Consider the following 24,976-nt stretch of genomic DNA (forward strand, 5'->3'; position numbering starts at 1 on the left):
CCCCCTCAGACCCCTATCCTTGGGGTCCCTCTTACACCTCAGATTCTGCCTTCTCCTCCCTCTTTCTTCTCCCTTCCGCCCCCCCAGACCCTCAGCCCCGAGGCTCTGCTCCTACCCACCCCCTCTGATCCCATTCCCGGAACCCCTCCTCAGCCCCTCACTCCTTCCCACTCCTTCCCACTCCTTCCCCCAGAGCCCTGCTCCTTCCCCCTGCATCCCAAGGCCCCACTTCAAACCCCAGCTCCCGCCCAGGCCGTCTCCTCACCCCCGTCCCTTCGCCCCTTCCTTTCCCTCCAGGGCAGCGGTAAGGACGACCCACAGCACGGCAGGTGCGGAGCAAAGGGCGCCGGGCTCTGCCCTCAGCCTACTGCCACCGGCGGGCCCCGGGCAAGCGGAAGTCGCCGTTCCCCGCTCTCCCCCCCCACTTACATACGGGGCGTCCCGCCCGCCGGCTCCGCCATCACTCTCCGCTCTGGGGGGGGCGCCGCTGCTGCGTAATACGGGATGAGGCGCCCGGTGCGCACCGCGCCCCCCCGCCTCCGGGCAGCGTTGGTTTCGCCCGCCCGCTCTGCCGCGGAAGTAGGAAAAGCGCGCAGCCATCGCGGGTAAGGGCAGCGCCTCCGGCCGCCATCTTGAGTCGGGGCAACGCGACGGCTACGGCGCCGCGGCTCCGCCGAGCGCAAGCGGTTTCGCGAATAGCGCTAACGGCGTAGCGGGCGGAGCTGCCGCGCGCCTGCGCGTTGCGGGCTCGGCTCGGCCGCCCGGCGGGGCTGCGGCGGCCCCGTGAGCGCGCGGCAGGAAGCGGCCGCCCCGCTCCGCGCCGCGATGTCGAAGCGCCTGAGGAGCAGCGAGGTGTGCGCGGACTGCAGCGCGCAGGGTAAGGCCGGCTGCGGCGCGGGGGAGAGGAGGAGGAAAAGGAGAAGGAGGAGAGGAGGAGGAGGAAGAGGAGGAGGAGGAGGAGGAGGAGGGGGCAGCCGGGCCCATCCCCACCCCCTCCCCCGGGGAGGCGCGGGCAGGTGCCGCGGGCGGGCGGGGCGGCGGAGAGCGGCAGCGCCGTGCGAGGGGGAGCCGCGCTGACGGCGCTGCGGGGGCAAAACGCTGCTCTGAAACTCCTCCTCGTCCCCGCTGCTGCTCATCTGTACCGCTGCTGCTCAGAACTGATTTGTTTTTGTTTTCTGGAATAATAGCGTGTGCTTGTTGTCCGTCTCTGCCAGGTCGGTGCGTTTGGTGTGGGTTGTGTTTGCCTGTTTTGTGTTTTTCTGTTCTGCGGATCTGATCGCTGATGGGGGCGGTGAAATGAATTGAAGCGCTGCAGCGTGAGGCGATGGGGACGGCGGTGCGAGGTGGGGAAAGAAAAGGCGGGTCCGAGGGGGCTCCGAGGGCAGTCGGACCGTGGCGGCGCTGCCCGGAGCTGTGATGCCACGTCCGTGAGATGCCCGAGGCCGTGGATGGGCGCTGGGCAGCCTGAGCTGCGGGCAGCCTCCACACGGCCTGTTCGATCTGCACTGTTTGATCCACGTTGGCTTCCCCAGCTTCTCTTTGCTTCTCTGGGACCACAAGTGGTTGTGCTGTGCACGAGTTTACATGCTCTTTTCTGATGCGTTTCCTATGCTGGGGCAGGAGCTCGCTTCTCGTACCCACAGAGCACGCCTGTCCTTGCACACTTCCTGTTTTGAAGCACTCTGCCATGTTCCTGAAAGCAAACTTGAGAGACCTTTTAAGCTTTTGTTGTGTTCTGCCACCGATGTAAGTGTATTTGAGTCGTATCGCCTTTGTATCCGCATCGCCTTTAAAAACAGACTAAACTCCAACACAGACATCTAATTTAATCCTGAAATAACAGTCCTCCTATAACCTGACAGCCCTCTGTCATAACCAACATGTCTGAACTGAATGGAAGCCCACAAATCTTTGTGTAGTTTGGCCTTGTTGAACCTAGCCATCCAGCCTGTCCAGATCCCTCTGTAGGGCCTCGCTTCCCCCAGGCAGATCCACACTTCCAGCTGACTTGGTGTCATCCGCAAACTTACTGAGGATGCACTCAGTGCCCTCATCCAGGTCATCAATAAAGATACTGAAGAAGACAGGCCCCAGCACCGACCCCCTGGGGAACAGCACTGGGGAACACCACTGACCAGTGACTGAAACCAGGAGCACAGTGGCTTTCAGATCACATTGATGTATGAATGAGTGTATGATGAGGCTGTCTGTAATGAAAAGGGACGAGCTTTGTTAGTCTGGAAGGATGCCTCCAGTCTTGGGTTGTTAGGCTGGGGTTAACACAGCTCATTTTGTTATGTTTTTCTGTCTTAGAAGTGAAAGTTGTTAAAATAATGGAATGTTTAACAATGAGGATGCAAGCTCCTTATTACTTTGTTTTTTTAATTAGATTAGGGTTTTTTTTCTACAATATACACTTCAGTTTGGCTCTGAGCTGTGTGATAGTTATCATCTATCAGTAGATGCCGCCTTCCCTTGTGAGCTGTGGCTTGAACGGCTTTGCCTGCATTGCCTTCAGCGCACACAGCATCAGCTCTGCTCAGAAACCACATCAGTGATCAGATCTCACGTTTCATGGATTCAGTATATTTATTGCACGGGTCACAGCAGGAGATTTCTGTGATGCACAATTGCTTAGATGTATTCTGACACGATGCAGAAGAGCTCTCATCAGATACAGGCCTGTGTTGTACTCATTCAGCCTCAAACCCATCTCTGGCTTTGGAGTTAGTAGTTTTCCAAAACAGAAGAGATCTTGAATTCCTTTTTCCTCCTGCAATGTGCCAGCTCTGACAATCTGTCTTGCTGCTCACTTTCTCTTCCCGCAGGGTTCTTGGCCCATGGAGCCCCTTCTGTCACTGACAGAAACTGGAGTTGCTTCTGAGAGCAGTAAAGCTAAAGCTAAAATACAGAGTTCTAAAACACAAAGTCATTTTACACTCTGAAATAAGAAGTCACGCTGCCTTCTGCGGTTGTAATAAATGTATTCTTTTTCAGATCCTTGTTGGGCATCCATAAACAGGGGAATTCTGATTTGCGACGAGTGCTGCAGCGTTCACCGGAGTTTGGGGCGTCATATCTCTCAAGTGAGACATCTCAAGCACACACCATGGCCTCCAACACTGCTGCAGGTAAAGAGCAATGGCATCTCCTCCCTCATTAAAGCTAGAATTTCTTTGTGGCATTTCTATATACATGTATGAAAATAATTTATATATATCATAAAAAACATCTTTTTTATTTGATACCTTTGTTTTGGGAAGGGACCTTCAGTTTTTCTTTCAGACTTGTGCAATGCATCTGATTCAACCTAAATCTTCAGCGTATAGCATGCTTCTCTTTGATAGAGATGCTGTGGAGAGATTTGGAAGGGGGTTCATATTACATTCCACACAACAGCCTCCTAAACATCAGCTGGGCTCTGATACCCCAGAAGGTTTTAGGCACTGGTGCACAGAATATTGAGTCAGTGCCATCCTGCTGCTGGTCTTCACAGTACTTGCAGCTTTCGGCTGAGTTGGCTGTGCAGCAAGCAGCAAACATTCTTCACTCCTGCCTCTCTACATTTTGGATTTCAGATGGTTGAAACGCTGTATAATAATGGTGCTAACTCCATATGGGAACATTCACTGCTGGACCCTGCTTCTGTAATGAGTGGAAGGCGCAAAGCTAACCCTCAGGATAAAGTGCAGTAAGTGGAAAGTCACAGATCTTTTCTTTGTAGAGGTGTGATTGTTTTATTCAGCAGTGACGTAGGCAGCAAGGTGTACATGGGAACCTAAGAATGTTTTGTTTCTGAAGATAGAAGTAAACTAGTTCTTTGTTCATTGGTATTCCATGTCATCAGATTTTCTTTTTTAACATTCTCAATGATTACTGTTCAATTTATTTCAAAGATGGAAATACAGCTTCAGTTCTATGAGCTATTGATTCCTGATGTCTTGCTTGGAATAGTAATAGCTGATGTCTATTGTTTTGAAAGCACTAACATTTCTTCCCATTTTGTTGCTTGGGGTTTCTCTGCAGTCCCAATAAAGCTGAGTTCATTAGAGCTAAATATCAAATGTTAGCATTTGTTCATCGCTTGCCCTGCCGTGAGGATGACAGTGTAACTGCCAAAGATCTCAGTAAGGTGAGTTTACTGGTGGCTTTTTTGTCGTTCATCCTGGCAGCATACAGAAGCTCCAGCTTGTGTGTAACAGCACACTGAAATCTAACTGAATTTAGTTGCTTTTGACTTAACTGTTGCTGCTGTTCAGCACTGTTATGTAAACAAACACAGCTTGACTTCAGCCTGAAGCAGCCTTTTATGTAATATATGAACATACAGAGATTCTGGAGAGGTGGATGGTTCAGAGGCAATGATTTAGGTTAACTGGGAGAAAAAAAAAACATTATATAAAACAGCTGCAGCAAGAATTCTTGTATAAGTGTTTCTAAAAGCATCGCTGAATCACCGTTTCTGCCTTTGTGTTGAATAGAATCCTCCTCCTTTTTCAGCAACTCCATTCCAGCGTGAGGACGGGGAACCTGGAGACGTGTTTGCGACTGCTCTCCTTGGGAGCCCAAGCCAACTTCTTTCATCCTGTATGAACCTGTTTTTCATTATTTTGATGCGGGATCCATCTTTAGTGTTCGTGGTATCGATGCAGATTTCAGATGATGTGTTATATTTCAATGGTACATTCGAAGCTGTTGATGAAATAGTGATGTGCTTTTCCTTGCTGACCTGTAGGAGAAAGGAAACACCCCGCTCCACGTTGCTGCTAAGGCAGGACAGACTTTACAAGCAGAGTTATTAGCAGTGTATGGTGCTGACCCTGGCACACAGGATTCCAATGGAAAAACTCCAGTTGACTATGCAAGGTAGCAGGCTCTGACACACGTGATGTTTTTAAATGTTTATGTTTAAATTTTTCTCTTTGTATAACTTACACAGGAGTGACTAACAGAACTCTTCTTTCTATGTTTGTGTGAACCAGACAAGGTGGGCACCATGAACTGGCAGAGCGCCTGGTAGAAATTCAGTATGAGCTCACTGACAGGTTAGCTTTCTATCTCTGTGGCAGGAAACCAGGTGAGTGGAAAAACCTGCACCCCTAGGTCTTTATATGTTAACTGTTGGGCAGTTCAATCTGTGATATGTATTGTTTCCATATTACTACACTTGTCCCTTGTATATCTTAGAAAGTTAAGGGCTTATTACATGCAAGGTCAGATGAGTACTCTTGAGTTGTAGGGAAAATACAATTTCTGTAATGCTGATTAGTCTGCAGGGCATATTGCAGAAGCACTGAACTAAAAAAACTGAAGTAGTTTATTCTAATTGAAATGCAAAAGCAGAGTATCATCCATCCAATTCAATGAGTGCTTCTTTGAAGGTACACACGTGGAAATTTTTAACCATCAGGTTCCATGAGGGCACCTACATTGGAACTGAAGCTTATGTAGAAAAAAATAATAATGCAGTTGATAAGACTTAATTGGAAGCTTTTATAACATGAGCAAATCATGGTAGGAACCTTCTTTGGAGACTTGCTAGCTTCCTGTAGTTGGAAATTGATGACTTACAAGATAGTCTGTTCTGGGTTTGAAACATCCCTGGGTTTCTCACTGCATCTCCCACTAACAGCCTATTAAAGTCTAGTTTGTTTTCAACTCTAGATCATAAAAATGGACAGCACTTTGTTATACCTCAGATGGCGGATAGGTGAGTTTGACATGCCTGAAAGCTGTTTGTAAACAGACAATCCTGAGAGTTAGACTGAAAACTTTCCTCTTTGAAATCACTTCTGAGCTTGTTGCCGTTTTAACTTATGACATGCTTTCATCATTCTTAGACGACATCTGAAAATTATAGAAGCTTATAGTTTGTTGAAATGCAGATGGAATAATTAAATTAAACATAGGAATATTTCTGGGAAACAGATTTTCTGAAATAATGTAAGGATCTGATTATTTCCTGATACTGCATTTTGAAACGAATGCTTGCAGAAAAGCATGATTTCTGACAGTGTTTGTACTTTTGGTCACATGAGTGCTCTTAAGTTTTGATTGCAGTCAACTAAATCATTTTTGTATGAAAAATATCACGTATTAATCGTAAGTCATAAACATTTTTCTTTTATTGCCATGCCATTGGAAATAAGACGGCTGTAAGTAAACTGCTGTTCAGTTTATTGCTGTTGTCTCTGAAAAACTGTAAGACAAATAAAAATTACAATGGAATGGTTGGTAAAAAAAAGCCTACTGAGAGGGTCTGTTACTTTTTAATATCATGTAGTCAGCTGTTAGGCTGAGTACAGTGCAAAGTATTTTGCAGAGCGGGGTAAGCATCGTCTGTACATTGCATGAAGAAAGAAGCTGACATGGGGAAAACAACTCATTCAGAGATGCATTTAGGTTGCAGAGCCTGGAGTGCAACTTGGCAGCCTCACCTCCACCTGATGTCCTCTGCTGGTCTTTTAAGTTTTATTTTACATTATTTTCCTTACATAGGCAGCAGCCTACATGAATCCCTGTGATGTTCAATCATGCAGAGATTTACTTGAGCCGTTTCATCTTTGTAGGTCAGGGATGTCATCCCTTGGGTGATAGAAGCATGGGCTTAAAATTTGTCAGCTTCCTAATCTGTGTCTTTTATGATTAATTCAGTTGAGCTGCAGAATTTTCATCTTGTGCCTCATGTTCAAGGCTGGGAGCTAGCAGAACAGCTTATTTCCCAAGGGGTACAGAATAACGTAAAGCAGGGCTGCAGCCCTTTGGCAGCCTGATGGTCACATACCTCCTGCACAGTCAGTGCAATAAAGCCTATTTGTTTCCTCCAGTTTTGGTTACAGTTTAGCACGTTTTTCAGGTTCTCTACAGAAAACATTCTGTTGCTTTACAAAAGGCTTTATCACCCCCTGAGCTATGCAGATATGTACTTCCATTCTGAAGGGTTGTTGGGATTCTGTTGATTTTGTTTTACTTAGTAAAGTATAAGAGTATGCTAATTAGTGTATTGGTAATATTGGAAAGGTTGATGTGCTAAGGACTGTATGAAATACTAACAGCATCAAATAAGAGATTTTGATCATTGAAATGTGTGGGATTTATGTTTAAAGTAGCCCTTAATGCTGTAGATGTAATGATCACTTTTCGTTTTCATAGCAGTCTGGATTTATCAGAACTTGCAAAAGCAGCTAAGAAGAAGCTTCAGTCTGTAAGTAGAACTTCCACGTGTGCTGTGCAGCACTGTTAGTGTGATGTGGCAAATGCTGCCCTTCATCTTTCAAGCTGGTGTTTCAAGCTACTATCAATTCCTAAACAAATAAATGTCACAGTTTGTTAAATGCTATTATTTGTTTCTAACTTTCTGGGAAGCCAAAATAGATCATTGCTGTCTGCTGGTTAGTTGTCATTAGCACAAACAGTGTTACTGAGGTGTTTGTGACCAAATCCAAATACAGGTTAGAGAAAAAGCTTTTAGCTGAAGCAGACTGAACCAAAAGATGAGAACCGTGTCAGGAGGAAGCACAGTTGTGATGATACTGTTCTATTCAGCAGTGTCTATTTTAGCATGGTGGTAGCAGTTAATTTAAATGCATAGATAGATTCCTGCTTTGTATTTTTGCAGGCTGGGTGGGTTGACCCCAGCCTGCAGCCCAGCACCAACACACATCCCCTGCCTGCAGGACTGCTCTACAACTCACACCTGCTTAATGCATAACTTAACTGCTTGCTTCTCAGCCTGCACAGTTACACAGGGTAGAAGAGCAGCAATGGAAAGCAAAGTTGTGCACTTCTATTTTCAATGTAACAGAGGTCTTAATAGGTTCAGTTTGATTTTCAGCTGTAATTTTTCTCTTCTACCCCTAGCTAAGCAACCACTTATTTGAAGAACTTGCCATGGATGTGTATGATGAAGTTGACAGGAGGGAAACAGATGCAGGTGAGCAGAACGTGTATAAAACATGAATTGTTGCATCACAAAGATGATGCTAGTTGCAAGCATGTGTTCTGTTTAAAATACTTTTGTGTTAAGAAGTTACTGATAGTGGTAGTTTCTTTTATTGTGTTGTCTTCAGGTGCCTGTTCATTTAAGTCTTTTTTGTTTGGTTGGTTTTGTTTTTTCAAAGAGACCTCTGGGGAAAAAAGAAATCTTTGGTTGAATTGATTGATTTTCGTGCTTGAAATTGTGGTCTTTGTTTCTTTGACAAAAAGCACTGCCAACAGCACAGGCAGTTTAATCCTTTGTTATTTATGATTTTTTTTTTCCCCTTCCTTGAGCAGTTTGGCTTGCTACTCAGAATCACAGTACTCTCGTGACAGAGACCACAGTGGTCCCTTTTCTTCCTGTAAATCCTGAATACTCCTCAACCAGAAATCAGGTACACGATCCTCCTAATACTATAAATCTGTTCTTGTTCAACAAGCCAGTTATTCTAAGCAATATTGCTCTACTGTACTTCATTATTGTAGAAGAGTTGCAACTGCTTGTGAAGAGGATAAAAGACGTTTTGCGTTACCTCTTCCCTAGAGTTCTGCAGATGCTTAAACTGAACAGTCAGCTCACTGTGCTCTTTGTTTTGCCTGGAAATTGTGCTGTTCATCTACCATATGACACTTATTAATTTTATAAACTTATTCTCTATCTTAGGGAAGGCAGAAACTGGCTCGGTTTAATGCTCATGAGTTTGCTACGCTAGTTATAGATATTTTAAGTGATGCCAAACGAAGACAACAGGGGAATCCTCTCTCTGGTTCAAAAGGTGAGTTTTGGTTGGCAGCTCTTTCATTTATCCTATCCCATCAATCTTGCAGTAATTTAACTGATGTGAGATAGGGTAGCATCATTCAGAAGTACAATGAAGAAAGAAACTCAATGTTTTTACATGACAAAAAGAACTAAACTAGCACAGGGGTAGCAACCTGTCCTGTCTCTCTGGTTCAAGAGCTTATTTGATTAATTATCTTTATGCACTTCCATTTCTCCTTCAAACTTATTAGTATATTTTAAAATGGATTTTGATTGACAGAAAATGTGGAACTGATACTCAAATCAATCAGCAATCAACATAGCAGTGAAAGTCAGGATAATGACCAGCCTGATTATGACAGTGTTGCTTCAGATGAAGATACTGATCTGGAAACAAATGCAGCTAAATCAACAAGGCAGAAGGTAGGTTTGAGGTATTGGTATGCACACCAAAGTCATTCATAAAGGTAGTCTGAAGTCAAGGGAAATTAACACTTATAAATAATCAGATAATGAATAATTACTTTCTAACTTCACTTTAGAATTATCCCTCAGCCTATGTATACTTTCTTACAGATACAGCCTATGTATACTTCCTTCCTTTAGATGTTGTGATATATAGAATTTATACTGCAATTAAAAGGCTGCTTCAGAAAAACAATCAGTGCCATTGTGCATGTCACAAGACAAGACCTGATTGCACAGATAAATTGGATCTACTGAAGTGCCTCTAATCAATGGTTACATGAGATTTCACAAACATTTACTTGTTCCTACTCAAAAAATATTCACAGCATGTCAATACTGACATTTTTATGCCATTCCTGAAAGTAAAGCAGCATGGTGAGAAGGGGGCAGTCATTGTCCTGCTTTCTTTCAGCAGACTCAAGAGTTTTCTCTCTCTGTTTCTAGAGCCTGGATTCAGACTTGTCAGATGGACCAGTCACAGCCCAGGAGTATCTGCAAGTTAAAAATGCACTGGTGGCTTCTGAGGTAAAGATTCAGCAGCTAATGAAAGTGAACATCAACTTGAGCGATGAGCTGAGGATCATGCAAAAAAAGGTAACAAGCACAATAATGTAACTCCATCCAATTACGTGGTTTTAGTTGCCAGAGTAAAACTGCTGGAACTGAAGATGAAATGAATGACCCAGTATGAGAATAGTGAGAAAATGTTTGAAGTGGACCTGCTTTAGAGTTAGGAGACAGGAACATGTTTCTGTAGCAGAACTTACACGTGTATCGAGCTGACTGTCCTGTTTGTCACCTAGTCTAAAAGGGCTGAGTGTTTCTTCAGATGGATTCCCCTACCCAGTGTTAAAAGCCCTGTTTTCCAGATAGTTGCAATACTGCAGTGTATACAGCATGTCCTGCAGGAGGCTCTCCATAAAGAAAAAGTTGGCTTCAGAGTGTTCAAGCCGTCCTCTTGCTGAGAAACCTGTGCTCATGACTTTTTTTTCCCCCCTTGTGTTCTTTTGGGTTAGGGAGGCACCACTGACCTACAGTCTGATGCCCAGATACCAGCAAATTCAAATATCTGTTGCTATTTGATGCCAACTTTTTATTACAGTTGTATTCAGCCTTTGAGATCTACTGGTGCAATGAATACAGAGAGGAACCAAAGAGATCTCAGGATGTTTTCTTGTTTTGTTCCCCCCCCCAATAGCTTTTACTGATGGAGCATTTTTCTGTATCTGTTGAATTAACTTTTCATTGACATTGAGTTTCTTGAAACAGCTTTAACCTACTTGTGTGGGGGGGGGGGGGAAGAAAAACAGGGCCTATGAATTAATGATGCTTCAGTGCATGCTTACGTGATGTGGCAAAAGAGAAACCATTGCTGCAGTAGAACTCATCTTGAAAAGCAGCGCAGCTGGGGCTCACTCATCCTGAATGCTGCACTGATGTTATGTCCTGGTGATGTGCACAGCTGTGGGACTTGATCCAGTTAGTGCTTGGTGGCTGTGCAGTGCAGCAGTGTGCCTCTGTGGGACACAGGACAGGGAGAAGCAGCAACAGCTGGATTAGCTCTGAGCTACTGCAAGCTGCAGTTCAGTATGGGACTGCCCTGCTGGGTTATTTGTGGCAAGGCACTGATATATCTGTACTACTTCAGCAGTGCTAGTGCAAGAGATGTCATTCAAAAGGCTCTCTTCTTTTTTTAGTATCCCTTCATTGAGGGCTTAAAAGGCCACAAACCTATTAGAATTTTTTCAAGTCCTTTACTATCACCTTATTAGCTAACAGAGCACCTGATCTGCATTACTGTTGCTCAAATATGCTAATAGGATATCCCCTAAAGGATGCTTTAGGGGAGATTATCTCAATTAAGAGGAAAACAGTTCTCTTTTTCATTGGGCATTCTAATGGGAAAAGTCTTCATGCCTGCAGACTTTTCTTAAAACATACAGGTGCTTAAGAGCTTGCTGTGTATTTACATTAGCTGCTGGATTAAACTGCACCTAAAGCTGGTAATAAAGAGTGGCAGAAGCTAGGAAAAGGGAAGCTACAGATTTCACCTCTATCAAAATAAAGATATTTAAATAGGTGCTGCTCTTGAGGTTGCATGTGACTACAGTAAATGCCAGTAATAAGTGAGCCATTTCATGTTTAAAAGGCCATCATCTGTTTGCAGTACTTGGTATATTGTTACAAAATTGCTGAGGCATAATTTTTTTTCTACATTTTTTTCTTTATGATGTGTTAATATAGCAAACTTACTCTTAGTAGCTCCATAAACATTCAGGGTTGTTGCAGTTTTACTATCCATCAAATACATGTAATAAAAAAAAGCTTAAAATTATTTCTTGTTGGCTTCTTAGAAAGCAGTAGCTGATTCTTTATTTTCATAAGCTAAACTCTCCTCTTGCTTTGCAGAGCAAGCTCTGGTTTTCTTTGCACTGCCTCTGATACCTGTGCTTTAGTTTGGGCCTTCTCAGATTTTGTGGGCCTCGTGTTATAGTTCTCTTCAAAGTTCTTGTTTGACTGCTGAAATGGATCACCTTGCTTGAAAGAACTGCTCTTTTGGCAGTCCTTCCCCATGCATCCTCATTGTGGTATGTGATCCACACACCACTGCAGCCAGGCTGAAAGGAGCAGACTGTGTGTGTGTTTGTGTTTTGTTTTTAACTACAACAGCCAATTTTAAGATCCAGTTTCACTTGCAGCCCAGCAAGCAAGTGGTGGAAATCAACTCAAATATTTGCCAGATCTGCAACACAGACATTTCTGTGCCTATGCTAAACAAGTCAAATAGATTTCTGAAGAATTAATCAAACCCCAGCTCCTGGAAGCTGGATTTGCTAGTAAAGCAGACAAGCACGTATTGCCTGGTCAGTTTGCTTTTGACACTTGCTATTAGAAAAAACAAAGTCCCACTGCTAAACATTTCTTTCAGCTTCAAACGCTACAGAGTGAAAATACCAGCCTCAGAAGACAGGCCACAACAAATATATATCAGGTCCAAGCTGGTTCTGAATACACAGACCCCAGCAGCAGTTCTTCCTTAAAGCGACGGCCGTCTGCACGGGGTAGCAGGCCCATGTCCATGTATGAGACTGGATCGGGTCAGAAACCCTACCTCCCCATGGGAGAGGTCACATACCCAGAAGAAAGCATAACAAGACTGCAACCTTTTCCTCCACACGTAAGTAAAACTGCTAATGCTTCTGCATTTCTCCTTCCGTTCAGCTTTTCTGTCTCTTCCAACTGTGCTCGCTTACCAAAGCTGCTCAACTGTTCACTTTGGAGGGAATTTGAACTGTGAGAGTTGTTACTGTTTGCTGTATTAACATGTCTGCAGGAGCCTGATGTTTTGAGAAGTAGAGGCTGTAACAGCTCCAGAATATTTAAGCTGAAGCTTTTGGCTTCTGCTCAGCTGTTTCTTTTAACCACGATATATTTTCCAAATACCAACATACAACTGTTTGAAAACCAGGAGGGAGGTAGAAAGTAGTTTCTAAGCAGTATTCTAAGAAGGTAGGTGCAACTCATAGATTTATATCTTGCATGAGCATCTGTGGAACCCTAGAATGACATTTAAAAAATAAGAACAAACCTGTAAGATCAATAAGTACACAGATGTTGTAAAGTATTGGATGATCAATAAGCATACAGAGAAGTTGAGCTTAGTGAGATACCAAAGATAAATGGAAAGTACTCACCAGTGTCGTAGGCTTGCAAGGAACAACATGAGGAGCAACCTCCAGAAAGAGACCCTTCCTCAGTGGCACTCAGCCCTTAAATGGGGTCTAGGGGAGGTGCAGCCAGGCTCCACCCCTTCCAATCACACAGCTGAACCACCTTCACCTCCTGTGGCTGACCCAGTGCTCACCTCAGGTGGTCAATCAGAGGTTCAGGCCAACAGTTCCCTTACAAACCTGATGCCACTGAGCATCCAATTTCCAGTTCTGAGTTTGGAACTGGAGGCTACAGGCGGTGTAGTTCTGTTAGTTGAACAAATTCTTCTGGATTGGTGTTTTCCCATGTGATGCATTGGTAGAGAGCTCTGTTTTAGCCACAAGGATCCTGCACTGATGTGGGAGCAGGGCAAACGCTCTGTTAGTGTTCCAAGGAGGACAGTGTGCACCCCAGGGAATCGCTGCAGAAGTTTGTATGCTGTTCCCTCTCCTCGCCCCTCCCTGCAGTTATGTTAAAAAGAGCTTAAAAACTATGAAGCCTGTAGCATCTGAAATGGTGTTGACATGTTAATAAGGCATTTCTGACAGAGGGAAACACCGGAATTCTTTCATCAGTGCCTATGCGTGCAAAACATAATAGTGCTGTGTTTGGGTCCTTTGCTTTCTGCAGTTTGAAATTTGGGTAGAAGTAGTGGTTTTGAAGCACTGCTACGTGGAGGCTGGTTAATTTGGTATTATGGTGAGTGCATTTTATTCTCTGTGAAATTCAGCGCCTCTAAAAATCAGGATTAGAATCACCACGAAGCAAATGGAGTATTGAATAAATTGTCTGCTCAGGCTCCGCCAAGTTCTCAAAATCATCCTTGCTTTATGTCCTCTCCCTTATTTTTAAGAATGCTCCTTTATTTCAGTTAAGAATTACTTGTGATTTGTTTTTGGTGTCGGTTTGCCCGAGTGTTTTTCTCTTTCCCATTTTTAGATCGGGAGGAGCGCGTTTGTGACCTCCTCTTCATCTCTACCTTCCTTCCCCTCCACGCTTTCCTGGTCAAGGGATGAAAGCACACGAAGGGTTAAGTACCTTCCCAACTAGCCTTTTACCTGGAGGAGGTGGCAATCTCCAAGAAGGCTTACGCCTCTGTCCTCTGCCCTTTTATGCTCACTGGCCTCCATGCTTGCACGAAGCAGTTTCATCACTTTCTGTTTCTTCGCACCGTGCTGTGGATTCTTTCCTCTCTAACTCCACAATGGCTAAAATCTTCAGTTTAACCCTGTGCACAGTCACTCCAAATCACTTGTTGAGCTGCATAACAATGAAAACAGCCAGAAGACAAGTTGGCTGCTCTTTGGAAAGGGATTTGGCAAGCACTCATTGATATTTCATAAGCCAATATGTAACTCTTCCTCTTGACTAAAATGCACTGCATGAGGCACGTGCATGTCCTAACTTCTGAGCCTGCTTTCTCTGGGGGCTGTCAGGCTGCACCAATCCACGTCGATATTCATTGACTGTTTATCTTACAGGTGTTCATTGCTTTGTTTGAAGTGAGTTCTTTCAGCATCCAAACACAGTGCCCAACCATTCTTTCAGTGTTGGCCAGCCTGCTTTCTGCTGACCTTAGCAGATGGAAGTCTGAATGGGTGTGGGAATTGCTGTTAGCAAGACTGTTTTCAGGTCAAGGTGAAAGACACTGAGTGTGTATAAAGGAAGCCTACATGGTATTCCATCAGGCTCTACAAAGCCATATTGAACAAAAACAGTTGACAGCAGGGGAAAAAATAGCAATGTGAAACGCATTCTGCAAGCTCTTGTTGTTCCAAAGGTGCTGCCTTTACTGCAGCTTCTTGTGTCAACTGTAGCTATTTTGAGAAGCCTCAGGCAGCTCCTTAAGCTTTTAAAAACATTTCTCTCTTTCTTGTAGTGGAAGATTTAAACCTGGTCTCGCTCAGCTTCATTTGCTAGAAGAAACCCTAAAAGCCAGTTTGCACAAGGACACAATTAGCATGATTAACGGTTTGATAGCCTGGTCAGCGCCAGCTTCTTTGGGCTGTATTTTTAGTTTGGGAGCCCTGTAACAACTGTAAAATCAAGTTCTGTTTGCAGCTCTAGGAGAACGTGCATTTTGGGCTGTGCAGGGGCCCCCAGCAGCTGATGTGTCACAAACTGATGAGTGCTGCAGGTGAGCAGCCTTCAGCTTGGCTGTGGCCATTTCACCGCGCTGCCAGCTCGCACTGCTTGCAGGAGGTGCCTCTGTCAGCACAACGAGCTGACTGCATTTTGAGATCTTGCTGATTAAACCTCTTCAGCTTTGAAGGACAAAGCAATGCCAGGTCCTTCGGGGTGTTTTTAGATGCTTATGGCTCGTTTCATAGAAACTTGCAAGTAGCTTATATCCATTTTGTCATATGTTCAGGGTTTAAGCTTGGCTTATTTCTGAACATCTCAAGAACAAACTTGAGAGGGAAGTGTTTGTATTTCTTGTAAGGTTTAACTGTTTTTGAAAAGATCTTTGGGGGGAAGTTCTCCCTCTTTTTTTTTTAATTCTACTTTTTCTGTGGGGTTGAAATGAAAACATACCATCTCCTTCAGTTCCTTGGAAAATCATTGCAGTCTCTGCTCACATTTTCAACATGACACAGAGTGTTTCTAAAAGCAGTCTGGGGCTTTGGGTGCTGGATGGTCAGACTGGCCTCTTTCCACCAGGATGAAGAGCCTGCTTTCCAAATTCTTCCGTCCTTTTTATTATTTTGGCTCTCATGTACTCCATATCAGTTGGGAAAATATGAGTGCTAGATATTAAAACCACAGACTGCATATAAAGTCCTCATCCTCAAAAAATGTCTGTCACTTTGTGCAGTTTATCTTTAGTAGCTGTCCTCAGAGGTGAGCATTCAAAGAATCCTTGTTTTTTTTTTCTTTGCAAAGTAGCTGTAAAGTGAATGGAAAGCTCTTGGACTTTGGGTGTTTGAGTTTGGTGATGTTAGCAATAGGTAAGTGCTTAATAAATGGAATAGCTCTTAACAGTGAAAAATCTTTCCTTGTCACATTTTCGGTCCACCCTCAAGACAAAAGCATTGTTTCCTAACTGTAAGGATCTGGGATGCTGATGGAAGATATCGCTTACAATCTAACACTAGAGATTCCCTTCATCTCAACTTCAGAGTTTCTGAGGAGCTTTAGCTTTGGTTCTTCAGCAGGAATGGCAGAGGGCCCTCTTGGCTGAGCAGTGCCTGTGAACGAGGTGGGAGCTGATGCTGAGCCTGAAGCTGTGTGTACAGTGACACTGATGGGTCTGGTTCTAAGGGGGTGAGCTGTAGCAGGCACTTCTGATGAGCATTGTAGTTTTTAAGATTGGAAGAGGCAGGTGTGTAGTGCTCTCAGAGCCTGCCTGAAGATGGGAGTGTGCCTCACAGGGCTTACAGATTGCAGGTCTGTGTGAACTGCAGAGGTTGGCCTGATGGCAGATGTTCCAGGAGCTTGTAATGCCAGGAAATAAACTATTCTAGAAGGCTAAACCTGTTCGGAAAAGGAAGCCTAGCTTTGTATTTCAAAGTCTGCTTTCAGTTTCTCCCTAACAGAGGGGCTTTGTGTTAGCCTGTGTGGGGAGAGTGGGTGCTCTTGAGCTGCTGTGGTGCACATATGGTCTTTTGTATTAGCAGCCCTCTGTTGGGGAGGGTAAAAGAACAAAAACAAACCCAGACATTTGAACAGGAGTTCAGGGTTAAAAACAGCATCGTCCCTGCCACATGGGCTGGGTGCATTGCTGGGAGGTGCAAAGCTGGTCTGCATGAGAATAGGAGGTGGAAAATATTGGCCCTTTGGCTCTGTGAATAACCTTCTGCTTTCGTTCTGTGGTTGGCCTTAACTCTGGTTGGTCTGGCCTCCTACCCCTTGATCTGGGACAGCCAGGTGCGCTGGGCTCTGGAGTAGCAGCAGGTACAGGGGCTGTCTTGCTAAAGGGCAAACCACACAGGTGGGATGCAGTGCTTGCACTCCTCTTGGGGCTCCTCTTTCTTGCACGGTGCTGAAACAAATCTGCCTTTGTTGCAGGCCTCAAAGCTGGAAAAGCAGAGCAGTGTGCCTGAGAGCGACTATGATAACACCACTGCCCCTCTGGAGCTGGAGGAGACGGGGTAGGTAGAGCTAATGCTGTAGCATCATGCTGCTGGAGGACAGGGAAGTCAGTGGTGATGAAGCTCTGCACTGCAGGGCCGAGCTCAGCTTTGTTCCTTCGCAGGTCGGGCAGGAAGGGAAGGCAGAGGAGTGTCGTTTGGCAGGGAGAGGGGTCCATCCCCGAGGACACCGACACAGCCCCCAGCTCCAGTTTGCCCAGTACAGAAGATGTGATTCGGAAGACTGAGCAGATCACTAAGAATATTCAGGAACTGCTGCGTGCAGCACAGGAGAACAAGCACGACAGGTAAGGCACGTGTGCTGGAAAAGCTCTGGAGGTTATGAGAGAATGAATAAAATGCAAGCGTTCTCAAAAGTACAGCTACTAAATGCCTGTGTTCACCCTGGATTTCACACACGTGGAGAGTGTAGGTCTGTTCCCTGGTGTACGTCAAGTAATGGACAGCTTCAGTGTGTCAGCACAGCTTCAGCTCCCTTGGGGAACTTCTGGTCCATTTGAGCAGTTAATTTCCAGAATAACCATGAGCAAGTAAAAGCCATAGTCACAGTCTGCTCATCAGGTAGCGCTCCTGCACAGCTCTTCTGGAGGACCAGGAGTGTAAATAACAATTAGATCTTCCAAGTACAAACACGTGTTAGATGTGGAGCGGTGTTGGTCGCTAGATAAGCCAAAGCTGGCAGGTCTCACTGTGAGCTGTGCCCTGCCTCCAGCCCTGCGTTCTGCACCCATCTCGGCCCATCAGATGATTTCTGTTAAACCCTCGCTTCCTGCCTTGCTGAGCAAAGTGCACAACAATGGGGCCACTCTTGTTCTGTGTTTTTTCCTTCTGGTTCTTTTCTATTTTTAGAAGGGACAGTGCACAGCCTTTCCTCCTGCTCACACTGAACGACGAGTTCTAATGCGTTAGTGCTGAGCTCATTGCCCTGCCCATAACCTTTTCCACAGCAGTCCTTTGTTACTTGATTCTCACAGATAATAAGGAGCAATAGTAAGAGAAGTTTTAAATGAGTTTGGGTTTTCCGTATGTCAAGGCTTTCCTTGGAAAAAACAGTGCAGTGTACCCAGCTTTTAGCTGTTAAATTGAATAGATATTTAAACAACCTGTGCTGTTTTCTGTGCTCTGTGTACCATGCCTGGGCTATGGTGGTGTTTGCCAGTACTTACTTACATGAGTATAATCTTCACTGAACTGTGAAGCTGTTTTCTTTGTTTTCCTGTTCCCTGGCTTTGTCTGAGGGGTTGAGAATTGCTCAGGATGGAGGAGAATGGTTCCTCCATTCCATCCCTGCAACAGGAGAACACTTCTTTGATAAACTGAGATAGCTGGGGATATAACAGCTTCCAAATTCCTGCTGGCAGTGCTGTGGATAAAAGAATGGCGTGCTGCATAGATAACCAGACAGTAATAAAATGATGCAAGAAAACAATCTATTAATGATACACCTTCTTCCCTTCTTTTTTGTTTCCTGACTTCCTTCCATTCCTTTCCCTGTGCTCCTCTGGCCCGTAGACCATTCAGGCGTGTGAGCACCCTCAAGCTCAGACACAGCCTTGGCTGCTGCAGCACCCTGGTTCCCTGGGCTCAGAGAGCTCCCCTGCAGCCCCTGCGCAGCCCGCAGCCCGCTCCTGCCTCCTGGTACTCTGGCCTCTGTCCCTGCCTCCCAGGCACAGTGTCCTTTCTCTTTCTCTCTGCTGCCTTCCTCCCTGTGCACAGGGGTCGTTAAAGGCTATGCATGAAATGCTTTGGAAGATAAGGAAAATTCAGGTATCGAGTGCAGGGAGTTACAAGCTGGTTCAGTCGAAGCTCCTGGTACTGGTGTAATGCAGAACAGAATTGCAGACTGGAACTGAGCTGTCCTAGTTTAAGATGTTCTTCTGTCTCTGCTGTGCCTGTTGTCCAAGGAGATGAATGATGATAACTGACAGCACAATGTAGGCTTGCTGCTTCTCTGCACTGTTGCAAAAGGGCAGAATTTTCATGATTCCCTGCATGCAACGTTCCCACTTTTCAGCTTTAGGTCTTCAACTGTTGATACAGCTGACGTGTTGAACAAGAAGATAATTTGGTCTTGAACCAATTAAAAAAAAAAGTTAAAAGTCTTCTAACCTGACCAAATATTTCATTAATGCCTAAAATAAAAATGAAACTTAAGTGTAATGTTCTCTAAAACATAACTTCCCAAGTTTTAACCCCATTGTGTCAGAAACGGAGGAAGAGTTTTGCCACCAGTTCCTGGTGATGATGGATTCTCTTCTGTGAGCTGCCACAAAACCCCCCGATGTCTTCCTGGGATGTGTGTGAACACATCCAGTGCGTCAGGTTATTTCACGAGCTTCCCGTGAGCAGTGAAGCCCTCCCCCCAAGACATACCATAAACTGCACAGTAACCTGGGGAAGGTGTTGTGAAATAGGCATGTGAATCTTCACTTGGGTACTTGCAGGGTTTTATCTGCCTTGGTGGAGAGTTTAATCAGCAAAACTGGCTTTTTTATGAGGTGAAGTGCTGTTCAGTGTGGCTTGCAGGGAGCTCATTAATTTCTGAGTCACTTGCAGAATGGAAATTACAGTGGACTTGGAAGATTTCCTCCACTTTTAGGTTATTTGGAAGAACTTGGGTGATTTGAGACATACAGAAATACACTTTTTTTTAATTTATTTTTTCGAGCAGTTTTCCTGCATTGCCAAAATGACCCCACTCTGTTGCTTCCTTCTCAGTGCATCTGCAACTGACCCATTTTTACACATTTGCTGTTGCAAGATGGCTGCATAACAACTGTGGGGTTTGCAGTTTGGTTCTGTTGCTTGAAAGGGCAGTGATCTGCCATAACCTACGACTGCTGGGTGTTTTTCTTGAATGCTGTTGCTGTGGTTCTGAGGTTCTTTTGCATAAGACTGAACCATCTTCATTAACTAATGCTGAAACAGAGTTTTTGAAGGATCAAAACCTTGAAGACTGTTGCCTTGTTTTGAGCAGACTAATTGGTGTGCGAGTCAGAAGTGCAATCTGAGGACTAATGGAGTCTGCATTCATTTGGTCAGCCATCGCTGCTTAACTCAATAGAATTACTGGGTATTCAGCCTAAAACTGAACTGCTGTGACAGCAGTTGGTAGTTAAAGCTGCGTGTGCCTGTGAACTGCAGTATGAGAACTGTGAATGGTGTTTGCTGTGTTTAAATGAAACACGAAATCAATTGAAACACTTTGGTTTTCGTAGAACTCCAGGATCCCAGGATGTTTTTAGCTGGATCCTTCATGGTTTAACTACTTCTCTTGCAGCAGTGTGCCCTTCCAGTCTCTTGGTTTATGCAGATAGAGCTCTTTCAAAACACAGAGTTCACCTTTCTCAGACCCCACATGCAGGGAAATGTGTTTGCATCCACTTCTGGTTGTCAGCACTGCACTGAGTCAAAAACAGTTATTTTTTTTCCCACCAAAGCAACACCAGATTTTGTTTAAATACTGCCAAAGCGTGGAGCCTTTACTGCCTGTCTGACTGCATGGATTGGTTTGCTTGGGCACACTGTGCCACGCACAGCAGCTCTGTGTGTTGTACATACACCAAACACAACCAGCTGAGCGACTTTCTGCCCAATTTAGAGGCAAGCTCAGGGGCAGGGAGGAAATGCAAGTTATGACTTAATGTGTAGTTAATATTCACAGACACGTGTTTTGTAATTGAATGCAAACTGGGACTTTTTCTGACAGTGCTTGGCATAATGGATCTGGACAGCTGTTCCCTCAAACAGTGAGTGAGGAATGATGAAAACTGAAGAAAGGATTCTGTGTTATTTCAGTGCTTGTTTGCTCTGAAGCCACCTTGTTGCATGCAGACCTGTGCTGCAGTGTGCTGGCAGTGCTGGGTAAGGAGGCACTAGGAATCACCCAGCTGTGTGCTGGATCTGCTGCAGTTGCCTAAAGCACAGCCTTCACAGATAGCCTTGGAATACGTAGGGGGTTTTGCTACCCAGTTGTTTCTAGAATAATAACCACTGAGCAGTGAAACTGAAGAGGAAAGGCAGTGCAGACATGATGAATAATAGATTGCATGTGTTTGCAGCTATATACCGTGCTCTGAGAGAATACACGTGGCAGTGACAGAAATGGCAGCCTTGTTCCCAAAAGTAAGTGTGTTTTTGGCTTCATTCTTTGTTGGATTTCCTTGCTGTAAATGGGTTGATGTTTGAATCTTTCATCCGTATACTTATTCCCATGCTAATCAGGTAAGGTTAATTTGCATATTCGGGCCTCTAATTTTACCTTTGGACTTCCAACTTGAAAAAGTGCATGCAGTTCATGAAAACCTACTTGGCTTTTGCTTATGGAGTCATGGGGCTTTACTGGAACTTAGCTGGACCCCCTGGTTTCTTTTTGAATGTGTTTCTCAATGCAGATACGTGTAGACCTTCAAAGTAAATTTCAGGGAGTCAAATCTCCATCCTGAAGTTATTGGGTAAAACTGGCAGGAGAATCTCATGCTGTTGTGCTTACTCTGAACTGACCATCTTCTATGTGCTCTGCCCTGATATCAGCCAGGAAACGGGCATTAGAAAATTTCTGTGAGTAACTTCTCACTGGAGAGCAGGAATCACTGTTCCCTGCATATCCACTGTCCCTGCACTTGAGATTAAAGAGGTGACATTGTGGGAACTTGTTTCATCCTCTCCTACCCCCCGCCTGCAGCGATGGCTTCTATCACAGCACAGAGGGAACGTTCCATGCGCTGTAGGAAGCAGAGCTGTAGCAGCAGAGGGCCCACCTTAAAGAGCAACTTGTCGAGCACCACTGGGTAGTTAAAAGCCATCCTAAAACGCTTCTGTTTTTTCTGTCTGGTTCCACTTCTGCTTTCCCAGAAACCCAAATCTGAGCTGGTAAGGACTTCTTTGCGCCTGCTGACATCTAGTGCCTACAGACTCCAATCCGAGTGCAAAAAAACCCTTCCTGTGGAGACGTGTCCCACGACAGACATCCAGCTGGTCACACAGCAGGTCATCCAGTGCGCCTACGACATCGCCAAGGCTGCCAAGCAGCTGGTTACCATCACAACCAAAGAGAACAACAACTGAGTCACACTCGGCTTTTTCTGTTGTTGTTTTAGAGGTTGGATTTCAAATATAGGTGTGGAACTATTTGGATTTTTATGAGGAAAAACTAAAGGGGCAAGAAACCTCTTTTTTTTGTTGTTTTTTGTTTTTTTTTTTTTAAACTCAGTATTATTTTTGCATGTTTTCTAACAATTTTAATGATTAATTTAACCCACTGCCTTATTTTGTGCCTGTGTTGCCAGTTTAGTTACAGATAGTAGCATGTTGCAAATAGCTGTTGAGCCAATATCACGTACCAGCATTGTATCAAGCTCTTGCTAGATGTTTCCTTGGGGCCACTTGCTGCTTTCAGATATTGCTTGCCAAATCCCCACCGAAGACAACTGCACATATCAGAGGGCAGGATCTCACCCTGCTCTGTCCATCCTGGAGCCTCGTGTGCAGTGCTGCTGCTGCTAATGGAGAAACCTGCAGTGAAGCGGGCTCTGAAGGCTCCAGGACAACTGCTCACCAGCAGCAGGATGCTTGTAGTCCTGGTGATGGAGTACAAGCCAGACTTGACCTGTTCCCATCAACTGTTGTGCAATAATAGTACTTTTTTAGTCTGCTGAAACAAGAGTAGCTGTGGGCATCCAAGCTTGTTACATGTAACTATACAAGGTCTTTGTCACTTTATCTGTTTTGGAAGGAATTTGAATAGTTATTTCTTTTAGTTGTCACTATGCCGTTAATATATATGTTTGATGTTACTTTAGGGCATTAGTGGTTAAAATATTATCCTTTGTTTCTGGCTCAGTAACTCATTTTTAAGTTTCCTATGGAATTTCTCTGTCATCTTCAAGGCAACGCCATGGTTGCAGCAGCATTGATGAAGTTTCACTGAAGATTTGTGATTTAAAAGGAAGAAAAAAAAGGAAGTTACAGTGCCAGTTGAAAGCAGCTGTGTCTGCCATAGCATAGAACCTCTGTACCTCACTGTACCCAAATGTGAAAAGATCTCTTATATCCCATAAGTTTTGTGCAAAGCATTCAATGTTTGTCAGGCTGTATCCTGGATAACCCGTGCTAGGCTGCCTTTCACAGAGGTACATAGGGGTAAACATCCACATGCATGTCAGCTTCTTCCAGTTCACGAAACTTCAAGAAAACACATAGAAGACCATAATTACCAAAAAAAGTCTGAACTGCATGGAAAAAAAAGGGCCAACTTCTGCCTCCTTGCATCCTCTAGGAAGCACGCTGTGATGGAGGAGCCCGCTGCAGCACTTCAGCTGGCAGCCAGTTCATTTTATGCAGGAGCTGAAGGTGCAGAGCTGTAGCAGCTGTCACGTGTCAGCAGTTGAGGAGAATTCAGACAGCTTTCACAGAAGCATCTGAGCCAAGGATGGCTGTCTGCTGCGTGACAAACAGGGCACGGAGCCTGCCAGCAAGGCTTCCTGCTGCAAAAACTGCCGTGTGGAGGTTAGCAAACAAACTCCAGCCATGCCTTCCTGTTCAGGTCAGGCTGTGTGTGTATGGTGTGCAAACACCGAGCGCCTGGACGCTGTGGGGTTCCTGGATGTTGTACTTAGATCCTTTTTTTCTAAGTAGCCTGAGTTGGGAACTGAGGGTTGATGACAATCCAGTAAATTAATCTCCAGCAGGGTGACTTTTTATTCCCCCTTTCTACGCTTGTGATGCTGGAGCTGTCTCTAAGCTCACAGGAATGCAGACAGGCTGGGATTAGAACCAGAAGAGACATCTTAAAAGCTACCTTCCAAATTACGCTGCTGGCACTTAAATACACTGATAATCTGCTGGGAGCTTGTTCTGAACTTGGCATCATTGAAAGGTAGCAGACAGCATTTTTAAATCTCTCAGGCCAGCGTTGCATGCTTCCCTTTCACACACCTTACCTGATTTCCAAAGCTGGGTGACCCTGAGTTTCCTTGTAGGTGTCACTTCACACGTGTACCAAACAAAGGGACACTGCAGCAGCTGACAGCCCTTGCTCCAGGTTTTCCTAGGACTCACTGGAAGGTCTAGCTGTAAGAACATGGCCACCTGTAATGGATTGATTTGGCCTTCTGGCACGTCAGCCATATTTCTGGTAGTTTCCACCATCTCTGAACAAATGTTTACTCCAGGTTGGTCCTCACCATACCACAGCACTGCTCCAGAACCACAGTGCACGTGATGTGGGATGTGCAGATTTCAGATTCCATCCGTAGAACGGAGGCAGCCTGGGCAAAGGCTTATGTGCTGTGTCTGATCTTTTCACAGAGTGGCACAGCTGGGGAACTGTGGAGCAGCAGCTGAGCCCCCAAATCCTACAGCACTGCAGGTCAGAAGATTCACAAAATTGTTGGGTTTGTTGTGTTGTTTTCTAAGGAGATGTCCTTTTCCCCCCCCTTGTAAACAACTTTGCTCTTTCTTTACAATATGCTGCATAGGAAAGTAAAAATTCTTTTTGCCTTTTCCAAAATTTGTATTTTTCAGTGTCATGCTGTCTGATTTAATCTTTTGTTTACTGTATTACTATAAAATGCTAAAACCTTTCCAGTGTGTGAAATACATGAGATTATTTATCACTGTTTTAAGAGAAAAAGTCTTGAATGAGTTCCTGTAGCTAAGATGGATCTGAATGTACCAAGCCAGCTGAAGTGCTGGGCCTGGTTTTCAGCTGCAATTTCCTATGACAGCAGCTGAGAATCAAGTGTAATCAGCTGAAACTCCTCTCACCTTCTGCACTGCAGCAATTTGAAACTAAAAGGAAACTAACAAATATTCAGCTCATAATTATTCATTGTGAAACAAGGGAGAGGAAAAAAAAATAAAGCAAAAGTTTATGGAAGCTTTCAATATGTCCTGGAGAGGAACTGGGCACGTTAACAATTACTGCCAAGTTACCAATCTTACTGATCTGAGATGGGTCACGAAG

At 44.6% G+C, this 24,976-nt stretch overlaps 2 protein-coding genes across 7 annotated transcripts in view; one reads left to right on the top strand and one right to left on the bottom strand.

The window, feature by feature from the left end:
• The window catches only part of ANKRD13A (ankyrin repeat domain 13A), a 12,042-nt gene extending 11,644 nt beyond the window's left edge, over positions 1–398 (bottom strand). The window contains exon 1 of one of the 2 annotated variants that reach the window (XM_042828937.1): positions 266–398. The gene's annotated coding sequence lies outside the window, so the exon portion shown is untranslated. The remainder of the gene's footprint in view (positions 1–265) is intronic. The other variant, XM_042828936.1, reaches the window with a different exon arrangement.
• Positions 399–801: 403 nt separating this feature from the next.
• Positions 802–24,593, top strand: GIT2 (GIT ArfGAP 2). Of its 5 annotated transcripts, none has more exons than XM_042828678.1 (20): positions 802–877; positions 2,998–3,131; positions 3,579–3,691; positions 4,027–4,132; positions 4,501–4,587; positions 4,736–4,866; positions 4,983–5,077; positions 5,665–5,710; positions 7,153–7,204; positions 7,861–7,933; positions 8,275–8,372; positions 8,642–8,753; positions 9,021–9,163; positions 9,653–9,802; positions 12,138–12,386; positions 13,859–13,948; positions 16,928–17,010; positions 17,115–17,297; positions 21,072–21,135; positions 21,865–24,593. In XM_042828678.1, the coding sequence occupies exons 1-20, from the start codon at positions 826–828 to the stop codon at positions 22,075–22,077; spliced, it is 2,274 nt and encodes a 757-aa protein (XP_042684612.1). In that variant the 5' UTR covers positions 802–825; the 3' UTR covers positions 22,078–24,593. The 5 variants fall into 5 exon arrangements, with proteins under 5 accessions (XP_042684612.1, XP_042684613.1, XP_042684614.1 ...); XM_042828679.1 differs by having other exon boundaries at positions 7,156–7,204; XM_042828680.1 differs by lacking the exon at positions 13,859–13,948.
• Positions 24,594–24,976: the final 383 nt, after the last annotated feature.

The sequence above is a fragment of the Centrocercus urophasianus genome, unplaced genomic scaffold, assembly GCF_019232065.1.
Source record: "Centrocercus urophasianus isolate 14NV4802_14NV808 unplaced genomic scaffold, USGS_Curo_1.0 seq_30, whole genome shotgun sequence".
Lineage (NCBI taxonomy): Eukaryota > Metazoa > Chordata > Aves > Galliformes > Phasianidae > Centrocercus > Centrocercus urophasianus.